The 19,129-nt window shown below is 47.2% G+C and overlaps 1 protein-coding gene across 2 annotated transcripts in view; it reads left to right on the top strand.

The window, feature by feature from the left end:
- Window positions 1–19,129, top strand: part of cfap46 (cilia and flagella associated protein 46) — a 575,305-nt gene that overhangs the window by 333,158 nt on the left and 223,018 nt on the right. For both annotated transcript variants that reach the window (XM_085994743.1, XM_085994742.1), the window contains one exon: window positions 14,299–14,487. In XM_085994743.1, coding sequence (XP_085850869.1) covers window positions 14,299–14,487 — 189 coding nt within the window. The remainder of the gene's footprint in view (window positions 1–14,298; window positions 14,488–19,129) is intronic.

Here is a 19,129-nt window from a genome sequence, read left to right as displayed (position 1 = left end):
TGGCCCACGATATAGTTGGCCCCTAGGATCCCCTTTCCTCCCTCCACTTCCCACTTCGCCAGGATACATGTCCACATGGTGCAGAGCGTGCCCAGATGAATTGAGAGCGGCTTGGAGAACGACCCAGTCTGTTCCCTGCCTGTGAACCCTGATAAAATGTATGGAACCCCGCTAGATAGAGGTGAGGTGGTGGGGCTAGCTGCATGGATCACGGTGCACGATGCTCCCGTATCCAACAGGTAGGTCCCTTTAACCTTCTCTACCTCCATCTGCACGAGCAATCTCTTCCATCCATCATACCGGAGAGCACACAGGTAGATGGGCTGCGTGGGCTCCAGTCATTGCTTGGAGTCAGATGGAGCTGATGGGACTACAACACCAGTGGTGGCTGCTACTTTTTCCTGGCTGGTCAGGAAAACCCGCATCGACTCTAACAGTGATTCGACCGTGGGAACTTCTGCCTCTGCCTTTTGGGCTGGGGGTGGTGAATTCTTCCCTTTATTATCCTGCCAAGGATTTTTACAATCCTTGTGCCAATGGCCGTCCTTCCCGCACCCATAGCAATTTAGCTTGATTTGAGAGGGACGGTTCCCTTCCCGGTGCCACTCTTTCTTATTTTGGACCCCAGGTTTAACCTCATAAACTTTGCCTTTTTGCTGGGGCGCCTCGTTACTTCTGCCGTTTTTATAGGCTACCATGAGCTGACGGATTACGGTCTCTTCGGTAGTTTGGGGGTGTGGTGAAAAATAAATTCACTCGAGTCTGTCTTAAAGTAAAAGTACACAGTTTAATAACAGAACATTCTGGGAGAAGGTCATAGACCCCGTGGTCTAGTGATACCCTTCTCGTTCTCTCTTGGTTGGTACAGCTTTTTATTCTATTTTCATCCAATCACATTGTATTACAATAATCACCTGATCACATATGGCTTATTTTTTTTTTTCAGTATTAGTAAAGGTTAGTTACATCTTGCTATGCCTTTGGTCACAGGTCAAATTCCCATGACCCCTATATTCTGCTGTGTCTACAATGTTTAGCTAAAGCAGCACATTCCTTATCGCTTACTCAAAACACACATATTCTGTCTTGTCCCACAGCTGCGTCTTATCTTTGTTTTCCAAAGCTTCCCTACACACTGTCCTTTGTTTAGTTTCGCTTTTTCACATAAGAAAGTAGTTATGTAACTTGCTTGCGCTACTCTGTCTACGTCATTCAGATAATTGTGAAGCTTCTTATCGCCACCTGGTTTCTTTTAGCTCTTGTTCATTTTCACATGACCCCACTCCTTTGTTCTGATTTTAATTTTGCTGGCATCGCTTAATTAGTGGTTACCTCAGCTGTCTGAATTCTGAGAGGGTTAATTTTAACCCCTTCAGTCCCTCCTGTTGGTCCCGCACCAAATTTAGACTTTGGCTAGGGATACCAACTTCTTTTCCACCTTTACCATCCCCGGGATTACTCCTATACTGATGGCTTAAACTTAGTACCTAAGTTCGTCTTTCCCCTCTGCCTATCTTGTTGTGCTGGGCGTGGTAGTCTGTGCAAATGACCGAAGAGCTTTACATGTATGTACCTACTTCTGTCAGTTCATTATCCCGCATTAACTGTTTGGTTTCTGGCTCAATATCGATTATATCAACTGTAGCAACCGGCACTATTCGGGACACAGCTGCCCTACAACATGCATTCAAAACCGTCATCATAACACAAAATAATTCTGCAACTATAATAACAATTATAAGTCCATGCGTCAGATATGAACCCCAAGATCCTCCAAATAGCCAACTCCACCAACCTTCCCCTGGGGTTTCGTGCAATTTCTTCACCTCCTTTTGTATGTGCTCAGCCAGATTAGTTATATTTTCTGAACTGTCCAGGATATAAGTGCAACACTCAGCGCCGATCATTGCGCATGTCCCGCCCTCGTTAGCCAGTAGATAATCAAGGGCCATTCTATTCTGGAGAGCTACCGTTCGTATGACCACCATTTCTGCGTTCATCTCTACCAGGGTTTCCGCTGTATCGTTTCCAACTTGGTCCAATATGTCCGCCACTAGTTTTATTTCCTCTATCACTCTGTCTACCCCATACATAGGGAACATTATAGCACCGAACCTTTCTGCTTCCGTTATTTCCCTTTTGCCTCGAGATTTTGTCCCAATTCCAGGGTGTCCCCTGAGGCTGTCAAGGTGATGTATATAGGCACCACATACCCCAGATAGTACGAGCTCGTCCAGTCTTGGGGCAGCCAGGGGTAAGCTTTGTGTCCACAAATAAAATATGTGCCGTTGTATGCTGTATAGTTTGTTGATACGTCGTTCATCTTGGTGATCTTGCCCTCCCAGGGACCCCCACTGGTTTTGTTCGGGGTCTGGCTAACGTCCCATTCTCCAAAGGTCATCAGGTCACCTTGGTTACTACTGTTAACCATCTGCAAGGGATATCGCTGTTCACAGTGGCTCCATCCCACCCCCTGTCCTCCTGCTTTATTTTGTTCTAAACATACTGGTCCTCGGGGCCTTCCGGCTCCTGAGGTGTTGGTGAGGACCAAGAATGGGGGTTGTTGAGCCCGATTATATTTAGGCTGGTACCATCCCTTGAAAGCGGTGAGGCTGTAACCTGCACTTCTCCAGTCCCCTGCTTCTAACTTCTGTCTAAACCCTTGCCCTTCAAGGGTCCCATCGGTATCGTTTTGGCGAATTAACCACTCGGCCATCTCCGATTCATTAAAGGGGACCGGTCGCAAGGGAATTCCCCCTTTACTATGTATTGGGACATGTGAGCACACCCAACACGAACTTAGGTTCATATTCTTTGCATAGACATAAGATATATACAAGAACGTATTTACGTGTAACTCTCTTTTCCATAATGATCTCCCCTTTTGATATTCCCAGGCTGCTGAGCATCGCAAGTTAATGGGGCAAGGAGTGTCCCCGCATAGGACAGTCCAATCACTCCTGCCAGTCAATTGAGTCCTCAGACCTCTGATCAACCAGGCTGTAGTCTCGGTTTCTCGTTCCAGCCTCCAATCCTCTCGGCTTTCATCGTTAGAAGCTGAACATCGAACTGTCTTGGTTACACAGTCTTATGGGATTCCGTCGCCAGGGGAGGCACTTGTATTCGAGCGGGGTAATGTCCATCGCGCATACTGCAACTACACTGATACATATAAGCATTTTCATCTTATTACTCTGTTAACAACGTCCCAAAGGCTATATCGCCAACCTAACTATTTGTTGCTTGTAGATTCTGTTTTTCCTGCAGGAATACATAGATACATAATCATTAATTCGGCTCCCCCATCACAATCATTTGGATTCCTTCCTCTCTCTCAACTGGCCGGCGTCGAGGTCGGTGGGATTGTTCCCAGACGTACTTCAAAATCCACCCCAAAGTGTATCCCATTAGAATAATGCATATCGTCCAGACCAGTACCCGTACCAGCGCCCATTCCCATTCCTTATACTGTCTCCAATATTCCTCGCTTTCGGTAAATGGTATTTGCTCTGGTGTAGTCATCTCTGTACTGGTGAGGGGTTGTAGACCTTTAACTGTGTCCAGTGCTTCCACCGTCCCATGCCCTTTATATCAACGCACGCACACGTATCGCTGCTGATAAGGACTTGATAAGGTCCAGACCATTTTGGGGCAAACCCTGTTTTTTCTGGTAGGACCTTAACCATTACCTTCATTCCCGCAGGGGGGAATGCATGGTAACGCAGTCAATTCTAAATCTTTGTCTTTTTCTTCCTGGCGTTCCCTAACCTGCTGTCTCATTTCTTTCAACTGTTTGCTTAACTCAAGGACATACCGGCGGAGCCTGTCTTGTAAAGGTCCTAGCTCCTTTCCTCCCGTGATTATTCCATGGGGGAGTTGCATTGCTCGCCCTGTCATTAATTCATAGGGCGACAATCCTGTGGTGCGGTTTGGGATGGCTCTTGACTTCATTAATACAACGGGCAACACATCTACCCAACCTTGATGTTTCTCACCCAACGCTTTGGCCAATGCGGCCTTTAGGGTTCTGTTCATCCGTTCCACCATCCCGGAACTTTGGGGGTGATAGGGAATGTGGAATTTTTGTTTTATTCCCATCCATTCACACATACCCTTCATGACCACACCTGTAAAGTGGATTCCCTGATCTGAATCTATTTGGATCGGTACTCCCCATCTGGGAATTACTTCTTCTGCCAGTATCCACGCCACCGTGGTAGCAGTACAATTTCATGTGGGGAAAGCCTCTACCCATCTGGTAAACTGATCTATTATTACTAAACAGTACTTCTTCCCCCTTGACGTGGGGAGTGGCCCGGTAAAATCTATCTGTACTTTCACCCACGGACCCCTTGGTCTTGGCTGATGAGCCATGCGTATTTTAACAGGGCGGCTGGGGTTGTGTTGAGCGCATGTCAGACATTGTTGGCAATATTGTGCCACATCCCTTCCTAGCCCCGGCCACCTCCAGTCTGTTCCCAACAGATGGATCATGGCTCCCCTTCCTACATGGTCGGCACCATGGTGTAATTCCAGGAGTGTCCGACGGATGCAGGCAGGGGCAACCACCTTTTTATCCTTTTGTCATATCCCCTCCTCATCCTGTCTGCCACCCTTTTGGTACCATTCTTGCTTTTCCCTCATGGACGTGTCTGTCTGTAATTTTTTAATATCTATCTTTTCCACCTGGGCGCTTGCTACCATTTCTGTTATAGCATCTTGTTCTAGGGCTTGTGCGGCCACATCCGCGGCTCGGTTACCCTCCTGTTGTCGTGTTTCTACCTTTTGGCGGGCCTTAATTTTTATTACTGCTGTGCGCTTTGGGGCTTTAGCGGCTTCGAGGAGTTCCTCTATTAATTTCTGATGTTTAATGTGATTTCCGCCTGAGGTCACAAATCCTCGTCTCCCCCAGGCGGTCATGTAGTCATGCACCACCCCGAATGCGTATCGACTGTATATATATTTACGTTTTTTTCTTTAGCTAGCTCCAAAGCTTTCATTAGGGCTATTATCTCCGCCACTTGCGCTGAGAGCCCTCCATCCAGCCTCCCTGATAATTCTGTTTCCAGCTGATCATTTACAACTGCCCACCCGGTTCGTGGTGCCCCATCAATATATTTCCAGGACCCGTCCACATAGAAAGTAAATTGGGCCTCTTCTAGTGGCTCTTCTTCCAGCTGGTGGCTTTCTATCTCCTCATCTATGTTGGCACAATGGTGAGGCTCCCCATTCCTAACATCCCTTCGGCCGGGTTTTCCCCGGTATCCCTAACTATCTGTACTGACTTGTCTGCAGGCAATAGCACCGCTTCCCATCGCGCCCTTCGCACGTTTGATACCGCTCTTAGTTTATGGTTGTTTACCATCTCCACCAAAGTATGTTTGGTGTGGAGGACTATCTCACCTGTCATGACAGTGGGCTCACTGACCTTCACTGCCCATGCTGCACAATCTAGTGCCGCTACACATCGGGACAACCCTGCAGCGACCAGTGATTGTTGGGTAGATTAGTATGCCACCAGTCGTCTCCTATCCCCATGTTGCTGAGTCAACACTGCAGCATAAAATCCTCCCTCATTCTCACAATGGATGTGAAAGGGCTTTCTCATATCCGGTAACCCGACTCCCGGTGCTGAAATTAAGGATAGGTTTAGTTTGTCGTACGCATCCTCCTGTTCTGGACCCCAGTCAATAAGGGCGTTACCCGGGTTTCCCCCTTTTACTAGTCTTTGTATTGGCTCTGCTATTGCGGCAAAGTTAGGTATAAAGTTCCTACTGTAATTAAAGAGCCCCATCACTTTCCTAACCCCTCTGACTGACACGGGTCTTGGCATTTCTTGGATTGCCTTTCGTCAGTCTGCGGACATTGTCCTTATGCCCTGAGACAACTGTTGCCCCAAATAGGTGACGGTTGTAGTGTCCGCGCCTTAATAATACACGGACTGCAGGAGAACAATAAAAAAGGTATTTACTTGAACAGAGGGTACTCTTTTTTTGGAGTAAAAAAAAACCCAATTGGACTGTAAATAAACAAAAGTTCAACTAAAACTTAACAAATCAAATTAAAATTTGGTTTTCCGGGTTGATAATGCACTCCAGTCCCCGCGGCGCCCACTGGTCGCGGAAATACTCAAGCGCGCCGGCAGACACCGCGTGCTCCAACTCCAGGGTCACCCGGGCGCGAACATGGCCGCGGAAGAGAGGCAGGCAATCCGGCTGGACGACCCCCTCGACCGCCCGCTGCCTGGACCAATTGATGGCTCTTTTAGCCAGGCCCAGGAGCAGGCCCACAAGGAGGTCCTCCAACCTGTCCGCTCCCCTCCGCACCGGGTGACCGTAGATCAAGAGCGTGGGACTGAAGTGCAACCAAAAATCGAGGAGCAGCCCCTTCAAGTAGTGAAAGAGGGGCTGCAACCTCTCACACTCCATATAAACGTGAAACACGGACTCCTCCAGGCCGCAAAAAATGCAGGCGGCCTGGGAGTCCGTGAACCTACTTAAAACCTTATTGCACGGGACCGCTCCATGCAACACCCTCCAGGCCAAGTCCCCGATGGAACAAGGGAGGACTCCCGCGTAGAGAGCCCTCCATTGGGGACCTCCGCCACCGCCAGTCGGCAAGACGCCACGCCAAGGCGTGTCCGGACGGTAGACGAAGATGGCAAAGTGGAGAGTGTGCAGGAGCAGTCCGTACAGGAAACCCCTCCGCGCGGAATGAAAAGGCACAGAGGGTATTTCCTTGAGACGGCTCAAGTTGTGAGGCGCCGGTTCCCGAGGGGAGTTTCGGGCCGGGCGCCGATGAGGAATTCCGTCCGAACGGGGGTAAGCTCGGACGGGATCGCCCCACGTGCTTGAGCCGCCTCGATACACCTAGTGGAGTCAGGGCCCAGTGCCGCTTTCACCGATTCGATGGCTTCGACCGCGAGCCGGACGTTGGCCCAGGACAGGTGCCGCGCCAGCTCCTCCGGCGCAATCCAGCCCGCTTCTCCGCCATCGAGCAGGTCCCCGACTCTGGTCACCTTGCCAGGCACAGCCCTGCCCTCTGTCAGCCGCCCGAACCCGCGTTCGTGGAGGTGCGGATTCCTGAGCAGCGGCTCCCGAAGGAGAGCCGCCGCTCCTGACGGGGGAGAGCTCCGCCTGGAAGCGACGTAGTTCCAAACCCATAGTAGTTCCTGGTAGAAGACAGGCAGCTCCCGCAGGCCGGCACGCCTGCCGCCCACTTTCACGAACAGGAGCTGCGTGTCGTAATTGAGGCCGTGCAGCTGGCGGAAGAAAAACGTCGCCAGCGCACACCATCTCGGAGGATTCTCGACGTACAGGTATCTCTGCAGCGTCTGAAGACGGAAAGTCGCAGCCTGGGTGCGAAGGCACACTAGCGCCTGACCACCCTCCCTAAGCGGGAGACACAGAACCGCGGCAGAGACCCAGTGCTTCCTTTTGTCCCAGAAGAAGTCGATGAGCTTCTTCTGCATCTTGGCGACAAACGCAGGGGGAGGGATCAAAGTGACCAACCGGTACCACAACATGGCGGCCACCAGCTAGTTTATGACCAGCGCTCGACCCCTGTAGGACAACACTCGGAGCAGTCCTGTCCAGCGTCCTAGGCGAGCGGTGACTTTGGCCTCCAGCTCTTGCCAGTTCGCTGGCCAGGCGTCCTCAGCAGGGCTAAGGTAGACTCCCAAATAGAGGAGGTGCGTGGTGCTCCAGGCGAAAGGCCTGAACTCCTCCGGCAGGGAGTCCACCCGCCACTGACCCACCAGGAGTCCGGAACATTTCTCCCAGTTGATCTTGGCGGAGGATGCGTCCGAGTAAATCTGCTGGCATTCCCGCATCCTCCGCAAGTCAGCGGGATCCGTGACCGTGAGGAGCACGTCATCGGCGTAAGCCGAGAGGACCACCTCCACGCCCGGCCCTTGCAGAGCCAGTCCCGTCAACCTCTTCCGCAAGAGGCGCAGGAAAGGCTCCACGCAAATGGCGTATAACTGACCGGACATGGGGCATCCCTGATTGTTGTGATTATCTCTCTGCTGAGGTGTGATAAATGGCAGTTAGAAAGATTACCTGTAATCATCTGGCATTATTCTCTGACTATATAAGCTGTGTCTTTATGCATTGCTCCACTTCACCTGATGAAGAAGCAGCGCTCTGAAAGCTTGTGATTTCAAATAAAACTGTTGGGCCTAGAAATTCAGTCGCGTTTGCGCCCACTTATGGGCTATAGAGTGGTTTGCGCCGGAAGTTTTTTCGCGCCCGAAATTCAGTTGGTCCGTAACATCGACGTTAGCCGGTAGCGCTGCGCCAGCACCGATGACGTCATCGGTGTGCGCAGCGCCCCGGTTCCAATGCAATTCCGGTCCGACCGCCAAATTCAGTTGCGGCCGCCTCTCCCGTGGCGGCCGCAAACAGCGTTTGCAAAACGGTGCCTTGCAGCTCCGAGAGGCCGGCGCATAAAGGTGGAGGGGCGGCCGGCCGCTTTCCCGGCGGCCGCCTGGCCGCACCTCCCTCCCCGGACTCCTGCACCACCCCCCCGCGGCATTGGTGTGTCACTCCCGCGAGCCCGGCACTCCTCCGTGGTGCCGGGCTCATTTGCCGGGGGAATCCAGCGGCGATCTCACGGCTGCAGGCAGCTCCTCCTTAAGAGAAGGAGGAGGCCTGCAGTACCCCAGCCTGCCGCACCGCATCGGGTGCCGCAGCGGCAGCTGGACGCCTGAAACTGACATTCTTCGCCCCAAACGAGGCGACCAAACCCTCCAATAGCGCCCGCCTCCGTGTTGGGGCGGCGCAACTGAATTTCAGGCGGGCGCTACGGGAATCCGGCCGAGCGCTAAATTTCGGGCGCTAAAGACCTGGCGGGGCTATACCTAATTTCTAGGCCTTGGACTATAACCTGGTGTTGTGTGACTTCTTATATATGCTTTGAAATTTAGAAGAATGAGAGGTGATCTCACTGAAACATTCAAAATTCTTGCAGGGCTTGGCAGGGTAGATGCAGGGAGGATGTTTCCCTAGCTGGGGAGTCTAGAACCAGGGTCACAGTCTCCGAATAAGGGGTCAGCCATTTAGGACTGACATGGGGAGAAATTTCTTCACTCAGAGGGTGGTGAATCTTTGGAATTCTCTACCCCAGAAGGTTGTGGAGGCTGTATCGTTGAGTATATTCAAGACAGAGATCGATAGATTTGTGGATATTGAGGGAATCAAGGGATACGAGGATAGTGCAGGAAAGTGGAGTTGAGGTAGAAGATCAGCCATGATCTTATCGAATGGTGGAGCAGGCTCGAGGGGCCGAATGGCCTAGTCCTGCTCCTATTTCTTATGTTCTTCACAGGCAAGGTACCCGAGCTGTGTGAATTCCGTGCTCCTGCAGTAAAAGTCAAAAGCTGACGTTAAAACCCTCTTAAGGGTCTCTCGACAAGAAGATAATGACTTGAATGAGGTCACCCACCTCTGCCGATCGGGTCTGTGTCGCGCCTTCAAAGCCACCCGAGTTAAATGCGCAAGCCAGCGGGATGACAGCGGATTTCCAACGTGCTCACAATTTCCGGGATTTTTACTGCCTACCCGCCCTCAAACCTGCACATTCGGCAATGAGAAAATTCCGGTCGATATAAGGGATACTCTCAGTAGGTCACAGAAAGACATTAAAAACATAGTAGAACATGCAAATAATGAAGACAGTGCAAGGCTCATCCTTGCAAAAGGTACAAAATGGTGGAAAATTAGGGCGGGAGTTGTTGGGGAAGGAGAAAACATGGAAATGCTAGTCTAGAGTTAAAAGTGAAATGCTGGAAATGTCCAAGAAGTATTTTAGATTGTCATAGGCTTCTATAATAAGAAATTCAAAAAGTAAAAAATCTGTGTGTATTTGGGAGTTATTAGCTTAGTTCCTGGAGTTGCGATCTCTATTATTTTGCCTATTGGCTAAGTTAGATAATAGACTTTCTACTGTAAATACAGAAATGTATTATATGACTTACTTATTTGTTTGTTCATCTTTTGTTAAATAAATTTGCTTAATGGTTTTAAAGTAAAACACATTCTGAAGATATGACGCTCTATTCACTCATTAAAGACAAGGTAGATCCTGTGAACATACGAATACATGGGAATGTGGTACAGGAAAAGACCAGTTGGTCCACCTAGAAAGAAAGAAAGAAAGAAAGGCTTGCATTTATACAGCACCTGTCATGACCTCAGGATGTCCCAAAGCACTTTACAGCCGGTGAAGTACTTTTGAAGTGTAGTCACTGTCGTAATGTAGGAAACGCAGCAGCCAATCAGCGCACAGCAAACAAAGTGATAATGACCAAATAATGGCGGGGAAATGTCTCTGATCCGCAAATAAAATGCCTGCGTACTTGGTGGTCCTGGAGGTACGGAGACTCGTGGTCCTGGGCCTCTCCGGGTACCTGCGTGTAGAGGCCCAAGTATCCCGGAGCGCATGGGGTTCTCAAGCGCCCCTGGGATCACATGGGGCCAGCCCAACAAATGAAAGAAGGGAATCCCCATTCATGCTTATGGGGATTCTGTATATATGGAATCCCCATAAGCATGAATGGGAATACCCAAAAAATACATCTACACATCAAATATTAAAAAAAACAACTTGTATTTATGTAGCGCCTTTAATGTAGTAAAACGTCCCAGGGCGCTGCACAGGAGTATGAAAAGACAAAAAATTTTACACAGATCCACATAAGAATAAATTAGGGCAGGTGACCAAAAGCTTGGTGAAAGAGGTAGGTTTTAAGGAGCATCTTAAAGGAGGAAAGAGAGGTAGCGAGGCAGAGAGGTTTAGGCAGGGAATTCCAGAGCTTAGGGCCTCGGCAACAGAAGGCATGGCCACCAATGGTTGGGCGATTATAATTAGGGATGCTCAAGAGGGCAGAATTAGACGAGCGCAGATATCTCTGGGGGGCGTTGTGGGGCTGAAGGAGATTACAGAGATAGAAAGGAGCGAGGCCATGGAGGGATTTGAAAACAAGGATGAGAATTTTGAAATTGAGGCACTGCTTAACTGGGAGCCAATGTAGGTCAACAAGCACAGGGGAGATGGGCGAACGGGACTTGGTATGAGTTAGGACACGGGCAGCCGAGTTTTGGATGACCTCAAGTTTATGTAGGGCGGAATGTGGGAGACCAGCCAGGAGTGCGTTGGAATAGTCAAGTCTAGAGGTAACAATGGCATGGATGAGGGTTTCAGCAACGGATGAGCTGAGGCAAGGGTGGAGACGGGCGATGCTATGTAGGTGGAAATAGGCGGTCTTTGTTATGCTGTGGATATGTGGCATATTTAAAACCATTACATATTTAAAATTAATTAAAATGTCATTTAATTAAATATTTAAAACAAAAATGTATTTTATTGAAAAATAAATTTAAATGTTTTAAAGGGGCTAAGAATAAACTTACCTTAACTTACAGGTTTTTTAATATATAAATATTGATTAAATTTTTTTTAAAACTCTTACGCTGGTAAAAGCAGGCCTTACACCTTACGCCTGCTTTTACCAGGCATAAGAATTTCACGGGCATTCGCTGGGTAGAAGTTGGGCAAATAGCCCAACTCTCTGCCCGCAGATGCCCTTTTTACGGGGAGGCCTAGGATCTGTCAAGAGGATTCGCATGCCTAAACCTGGAACTTGCGCAGCCCTTATGGGCACGTACACACCTTGTACACACCTGTAGGGGCTGCAAATTACGGCTCAATCTGTTTTTGTGATGTTAATTGAGGGATAAATATTGGCCTGGATACCGGGGATATCTCCCCTGCTCTTCTTCGAAATAGTACCATGGGATCTTTTATGTTCACCTGAGAGGGCAGCCTGTCCCATACAGTTGTGATGCCTTATCTGTCATGTCAAGAACCCCCTAGGTTCATATAGTCTCCTGAGTGAGGCAAAAAATCAGATCAACCTCTTTATAATGCGATCTCCGTCCCATCCAGGAACTGGTCCACATATCTCTTAGTGAATCAGCATTCCCCGCACAAACTGACAACTTGTTTCATAGGTCTACTATTCTCTGGAAAAGGAACTGCCTAACATCAAACCTATTTCTTCCCTTGCATAATTTATTTGCATGACCCCTGATCCTCTCCAACCTATCTAATTGAAATAATTTGTCAGTTTGCACAGAATCATTATTTTATAGACCTCACTCAAATTGTCTGAGTCTACACTTCTCTAAAGTATATAAACCCAGCTCTTTGAGCCTATCTGGGTAGCTATGCTATTTTAAACTGGAAATCATTCTTGTGGCCCTCCTTGAATCTTTTCCAAATCCTCAATACCAACCACCATGTGAGGGGACCAACACTGGTCACAGTATTTTAAATGAGGCCTAACCAAGGAGGCTTAGAATGAGTCCAGCAACTAAAAGCAATTAACAGACATTGTTTTCTGTTGTGTTACTGTGGGTGAATTACCAAAAGCTTACCTGGATCATGAGGCTAGGGTAAACACTCTTCAAGGTATAGGGAGATAAGAGTTGCCCATGAGCCTGATTTAAGATAAATGAATCAAAATAATCTAGATTAAGAAAGGCAGAAAAGATCTATAAATGTAGTAGCTAGCAACTAGCTAAGAAATGGTAGCGTAGCAGAAGGGGATTATTTTCAATATAAGACCTTTTGGCCTTTATTTTACATCATGGAGTTGTTCAGCGGAATTATGGACCTGTCCGGGGATCATAAATAAACCTGGAGGTCAGCATTTGGGAGCAGAGTGGATGTTGATTAGAAGCTGGAAAAAGAATGCTGTTTGATCAGCAAGTGCTGACTCTTTCCAGCATCTGGGACTCCCCTGGATACAAACTGGATGCATCTATTTGGTATCCAGGTGAGTCCCAGAGGTAAATTTTCAGGTTGCCTTATGTAGCCATTGCCTGACATGTAATTACACTTCTATAAACTCTTGTGACTTTGCTATTTTTAACATGTTAAATGATAACATAATAAAGGCTGATTACATTTTTGGTTAATAGCCTTTTTTACCAAAATAAAATTGGAAAAAGCAAGGGAAATGGTAATTCAATTCTTGTTGCTACTATATTTTCCACCTTCGTAACATTGCCTGCCTCTGTCTCGTACCCACCACTGCTGAAACCTTCAATCATACGTTTGCCACTTCTAGATTTCTCCAATGTACTCCTTGCTGTCCTTCCATTTTCCACTCAAACTTTCCCAAAACTCAGCACCCATGTCCTATCCCTCACTAAGTCCTGCTCACTTATCATCCCTATCCAACTGACCTACGTTGGCTCCCTGTTCCCCGGAGCATAGAATTTAAAAACCTTGTCCTTGTTTTCCCTCCAGGCCTTAGCTCACCATATATCTGCAACCTCCTCCAGCCTTATTTCCATCTCACACCCTTCAGTTCTCTCACTCTGACCTTTTGCGCATCTCCCCCACCCTTCATCCCACATTCATGACAGAGTCTTCAACCCCCTCAACCTCACTCTCTGGAACTGCCTCCTTAAGCCCCTTTGGCTCTACATTTTTCTATCCGCATTTAAAAGCTTTCTTAAAACCCATCTTTTCAAATAATCTTTCAGCTGTCTCTTCCTTTATTCTATTTACCATTTTCTTTCCTCTCCCCTTTCTGTGAAGTGCCTTGGGACATTCTCTGTGTTAAAGGTGCTATATAAATGCAAGTTGTTATTTTAAAAGTATTGTTTACAACAAAGGCCACAATCATATTATTCTGAATGTTTAAAAAAACATAGCTTTGAAATAAAAGGCAAAATACTGCAGATGCTGGAAATCTGAAATAAAAACAAATTTCTGAAACGCTCAGCAGGTCCGGCAGCATCAGTGGAAAGAGAACCCTAGGGTTAACATTTCAAATCGATGACCTTCCGTTGGAACTGTCATAGCTTTGAAATAGTTCCCCATATTTTTGATCATTTTTTTTTCTGAGGTCTGGAATTATTTATATCTTCACCAAATGAATGTTAGGACGTGATGATGGTGTTTTGATCTCATTAAAAAAAATTTTTTTTAAATAAGACTGTATAAAGTAATGATTTTATTCATCTTTTATTACATTAATAAAAATCTCATTCACTCTATGATTTTTTTCTTAAACTATTAATAAAATGTTATTAACACATAGATATGTGTAAAATATCAACAAAAATGGTCCCCAAAGGTTTTTTATTTGGGATTTGCACCTCAAAACCCACGAATAGATTGTGGAATTTAAGAATCAGAAGTTTTGATGTCAGGTAGACACTTTTTGTGAATCATTACATGTTCTATGATTTATGCAATTGTGTGTAAATCTTTGTGTTTGTGCAGGAATGGGTGACCGTAGCCAGGTCATTGAGACAAAAAGCTCTGTCTCAGCTACAGAGTGCACATAACCTTAGCAGCAGCTCTGAAGAAATTAGAGCCAAATGTCTCTATCTGACTGGCAAATGTCTAAGGTTGTTGGCTGTCCAGATAGACCCAATTAATCCAGGCTTCACTTGGGTTCAACAAATGCTGGTAAGATTTCTTCTAATTCTGTTTCACAAATAATTGTGAGTTTTCGATCATTAGAAACAAGGATGATACACTTTTAATGAAGATGTTGCTATTATGCCTACTTGCTCGAAGTATTATAGAATAGATTTAAGAACATAAGAAATAGGAGCAGGAGTAGGCCATTCGGCCCTTCGAGCCTGCTCCACCATTCAATGAGATCATGGCGGATCTGCCTCAACTCCATTCACTGGCCCTATCTTCATATCTCTTGAAGCCCATACTCGTCAGAAATTTATCGACTTCTGTTTTGAATATACCCAATGACTGAGCCTCCAGAGCGCTCTGGGGTAGAGAATTCCAAAGATTCATCACCCTCTGTGTGAAGAAATTTTTCTCATCTCAGTCCTGAATGGCCTACCCTTTATCTTGAGGCTGTGACATAGAAACATAGAAGATAGGATCAAGAGTAGGCCATTCAGCCCCTCGAATCCGCTCCGCCATTCAATGAAATCATGGCTGATCATCCAAACTCAGTACCCTGTCCCTGCTTTCTCCCCATATCCTTTGATCCCTTTAGCCTCAAGAAATATATGCACCTCCTTCTTGAATATATTTAATGAATTGGCCTCAACTGCCCTGTGTGGCAGAGAATTCCACAGGTTCACCACTCTCTGGGTGAAGAAATTCCTCCTCATCTCAGTCCTAAATAGCTTACCCCTTATCCTTAGACTGTGACCCCTGGTTCTGGACTCCCCTGCCATCGGGAACATCCTTCCTGCATCTAGTCTGTCTAGTCCTGTTAGAATTTTATAAGTTTTAATGAGATCCCCTCTCATTCTTCTAAACTCTAGCGAATATAAGCCTAATCGACCCAATCTCTCCTCATACGTCATTCCTGCCATCCCAGGTATCAGTCTGGTGAATCTTCGCTGCACTCTCTCCATGGCAAGAACATCATGCCTCAGATAAGGCGACCAAAACTTCACACAATACTCAAGGTGTGGTCTCACCAAGGCCCTGTACAACTGCAGCAAGACATCCTTGCTCCTGTACTCGAATCCTCTCGCTATGAAGGCCAACATACCATTTGCCTCCTTAACTGCCTGCTGCACCTGCATGCTTACCTTCAGCGACTGGTGCACAAGGACACCCAGGTCTCGTTGTACTTCCCCTTTTCCCAATCTATTGCCATTCAGATAATCTGTCTTCCTGTTTTTGCCACCAAAGTGGATAACCTCGCATTTATCCACATTATACTGCATTTGCCATGCATCTGCCATTTTGTTAGCCAGTTTTTGTCTCAGTACTTGGTTTGCAGAAGCAGTGCACTGCAGGTTTGTGCCTGTATAAATTAGGAATGACAGACATAGCTGAAACTTTTAGGGTTGGCCTAATCTTACATTCAATGCAAGTGGATTTGGACTGCCGTTGGGAACATGCTTAATGCAGGAGTGGCAAATCCAGTGTGGCTGCAGTTCTTAAAGGGGCTTTAGCTCCCACTTACAGGGCAAGTCATTTCATCAGAATTAGGAGGACCACAGGCAGCAAGTAGATCACTAAAAAGCAACAGTGTAATGTTCAGAAAGAAGCCCCTGAATTCAATTATGCAGCAGTAAAGGTGCTCCCTCAAGAAATGGACCAAAGAATGGTTTCCCTATTTGGCACAGCCCCACAGGAAAACCACTTGGACTGTGTGAGTGGCGGTGGCACAAAGGGGCAATGCACTGTTCCACATTCAGAGGACCTGGCAGCAGATGAAGTTTGTCAGCCTTGGAACATCTGTCAAGATAAGATTAAGTGCACATGCCACAGCAAATTTCTTCTCAACCTGTTGCAAATTCACTGAGAATACAAACCTTACAGCTCTCGTAGACTCACATGCCTGCTCCTACTGCAGAGGGCAAGTCTTCTAACTGTAGCTTTGAAATGGAACTATTGCAATAACATCTGTAAAAGTGAGCTCAACAAAGCAAGCTTTAAATTAAACGTAGCATCAGGATGCATAATTACTTATTCACAAACAAACTTCGATATAGGGTGGACTTTTGGTGCTCAGTCTGTTAGCTCTTCAAACTTTCAATATCTACCACATAAACTTCTTTGTTTGGACAACAAAGTGACACTCAACAAGAAAGAACAGAAGCAGGTTCCTGGGATTTTCTGTCCTTCAGTACATTTGAGGAAGTCACACTGGGAATTCTGAAGTTTAAGAGTATAGTAGAAGTAGAGCAGGGTGAAGCCAGAAGTGCCCCCCCAAGTTCCTTTTACTGTTCATTTTTCTCTCCCTACTCACTCACTCTATATTGCCAGGTAAATAATAATTGAAGGGTTGTTTTGGAAGCAGCATTCCAATATTTCCCTCTCTTTTTCTGTATGTATCTGCCAAGAACTGGCTAGAGCTCCCAGACTCCAGAAGAAGCCAGCATGTCACAACACCGAGTGTTTCCTTTACCTGTCACACACACTAGCACAGTTACATAGTGAGAAATGGAAACCAGCTCAAGTCCTTCCTTAGCTGCAGAGCCCTGGGATTTAAATCTCATGGGGCCTGCATATAAAGAAGCACTACTGAAACACAAGCATTATCTGCATTCATTTGTATCTGCAAGGTCTAGTGCACAACCACATCTTCCCAACTGTGCACAGTGGCTTGAAGTTGCCTCATGTTTCACAATGGACTGCAAGGGCTTATGCAGTGGAGAACCCATGACCGAGGTCCTTTGCACTGTGGGAATATCTCTCGTGAATCCTCAAATTGCTGGTATGAAAATCCTGGTCTCTCTTGCCTGGCTTCATCAACATGCTGAGGAATCAGATGAAAATATTCGTGGCACAGGGCTTCAGAAATATCACTGCTGCCCAGAGATCTGCTCCCACACAGATCAGTGGGCCTAATCAGGGAGCATGTTTGCAGTAGGCAAGGTTGCTGCTTCTCAGGATAACACCACATCTGGCCAATTCAGCATTACCCATTGTACCACTTCATGCTGCTAATCTAAGTCACCTGGGCTGAATGTATTTGTGCTGATAATTGCTGTGGTTGGAGCGAACAATGCTTGGTTGTTGCTGAGGTGAAGGTTTTGTGGCAGCACTGGGGCCTTCATTTTCTGAGATGTCTATAGAAAGAATGCTGGCTGAAAACAACGTCTGAACAGGCGTTACATACCCAAAATAAGCCATTTGCTGCAACGTGTGTGCATGAGTGAGCGAGTAAAAGAAGAATCCCCAATGTCACACCCAGGGGAACAAGAGCGTACAATTGGGAAAGTAATGCTCAGTACACTCGGGTATGTTTTTTAGGTAATATTATTGGAGCGATTTTTCCAGATACTTTAGGCACTAAAGAGCCTCCACAAGGTGGCCAAGATGGGGTCTTAAGCGGCAACGCCAGTTTAGCCCGTGTTTAGCAGATGATGCCATCTTGGTAAAGGAGTTAAAGCCTGCGCGGGAACGGCCGCCCGGAGGTTCGTTAAGGGGCTGATTGCTACTTAACTTCCTGCTAGCGCTCATTAAAGAGGTTACACGGCATTTTGGTGGCTAGCGCTTGTCCTAACGCCCTCGCCTAACGGCGACCAGCTGTTTGGGAGTAAACACTGCATTGATGTCGATTTCAAGCGCTACTTAAAGGGATACTCGCCATTTCATGTTCACTTGCTGCTGGAGCAGTGAAGATTACTTTTGAAACACATCGGGAGACTTTCTGTGAAACATATAAGATAGGAGCAGGAGTAGGCCATTCGGCCCCTCGAGCCTGTTCCGCCATTTAATGAGATCATGGCTGATTATCCAAATTCAGTATCCTTTCCCTGCTTTCTCCCCATATCCCTTGATCCCTTTAGCCTTAAGAAATATATCTAACTCCTTCTTGAATATTTATATATATAAAAGACCTCTTCTGTCTGTCTTTCTGTCTGTCTGTCTGTCTGTTCTCTATACGTTTGAAAGTTATAGAGCGTACCTACGCGCGCGTCACGTCAAAAGAAAGCTTACGATTACGGACCGGTCATAGGCGTATTTAACGTTTCGGCCGGACAAAAATCGCGCCCGCGGTATCCAAAAAACGTTCAACATTCCGCTCATTAGCATCTCATTAGCGACCGTGTGACATCGAGGTCGACCAATCGTACGGCGGGTTCCTGGCGCGTGCCATCCTACAGTTGAGTGTTGAGTGACTTGACGATTGACCAATCCTACGCTTCGGTGACCTGACGGTCGACCAATCGGTGCGTGTGTGGGCGGGACTTATCATTCTGAACCGAGGTGAGTGGCCGCCATCTTGATTTTTCGCGATTTTTTCCCCACACTTTCTGTGTGTTAGGGAGCTGAGGTAAATATTTGAATTATGTGTTAGGGAACAATTTATTTGAGTTTTAAATTGTGTTTAGCAACAGTAGGAAATTAAGTGATCCCCTAACCGCCGCCGTTCCCCCCCCCCGCTGCTCCTCACCCTCGCGCAGGGGGGACTCGGGGCTGCTCTCCAGGCCCGCTGCAGGCAGGCCTGAAGCTCAAAAAATTTCTCTCTCTCTCTCTCCTTCTCCTCTTCCCTCTCTCTCCTACTCTTCCCTCTCTCTCTCGCTCTACTTCCCCCTCTCTCTCTTCCCGTGAGTGCGGGACCGGAAAAAACCGGCGGTTTGCCGCTCGCTAACGGCCGCCGGGCCGCGGG

Source organism: Somniosus microcephalus, chromosome 8, assembly GCF_052327205.1.
Source record: "Somniosus microcephalus isolate GS21.2 chromosome 8, FLI_Smic_1.0, whole genome shotgun sequence".
Taxonomy (NCBI): Eukaryota; Metazoa; Chordata; class Chondrichthyes; order Squaliformes; family Somniosidae; genus Somniosus; species Somniosus microcephalus.
Note: the sequence above shows the minus strand (reverse complement) of the source record. Positions and strands in the feature narration are given on the sequence as shown.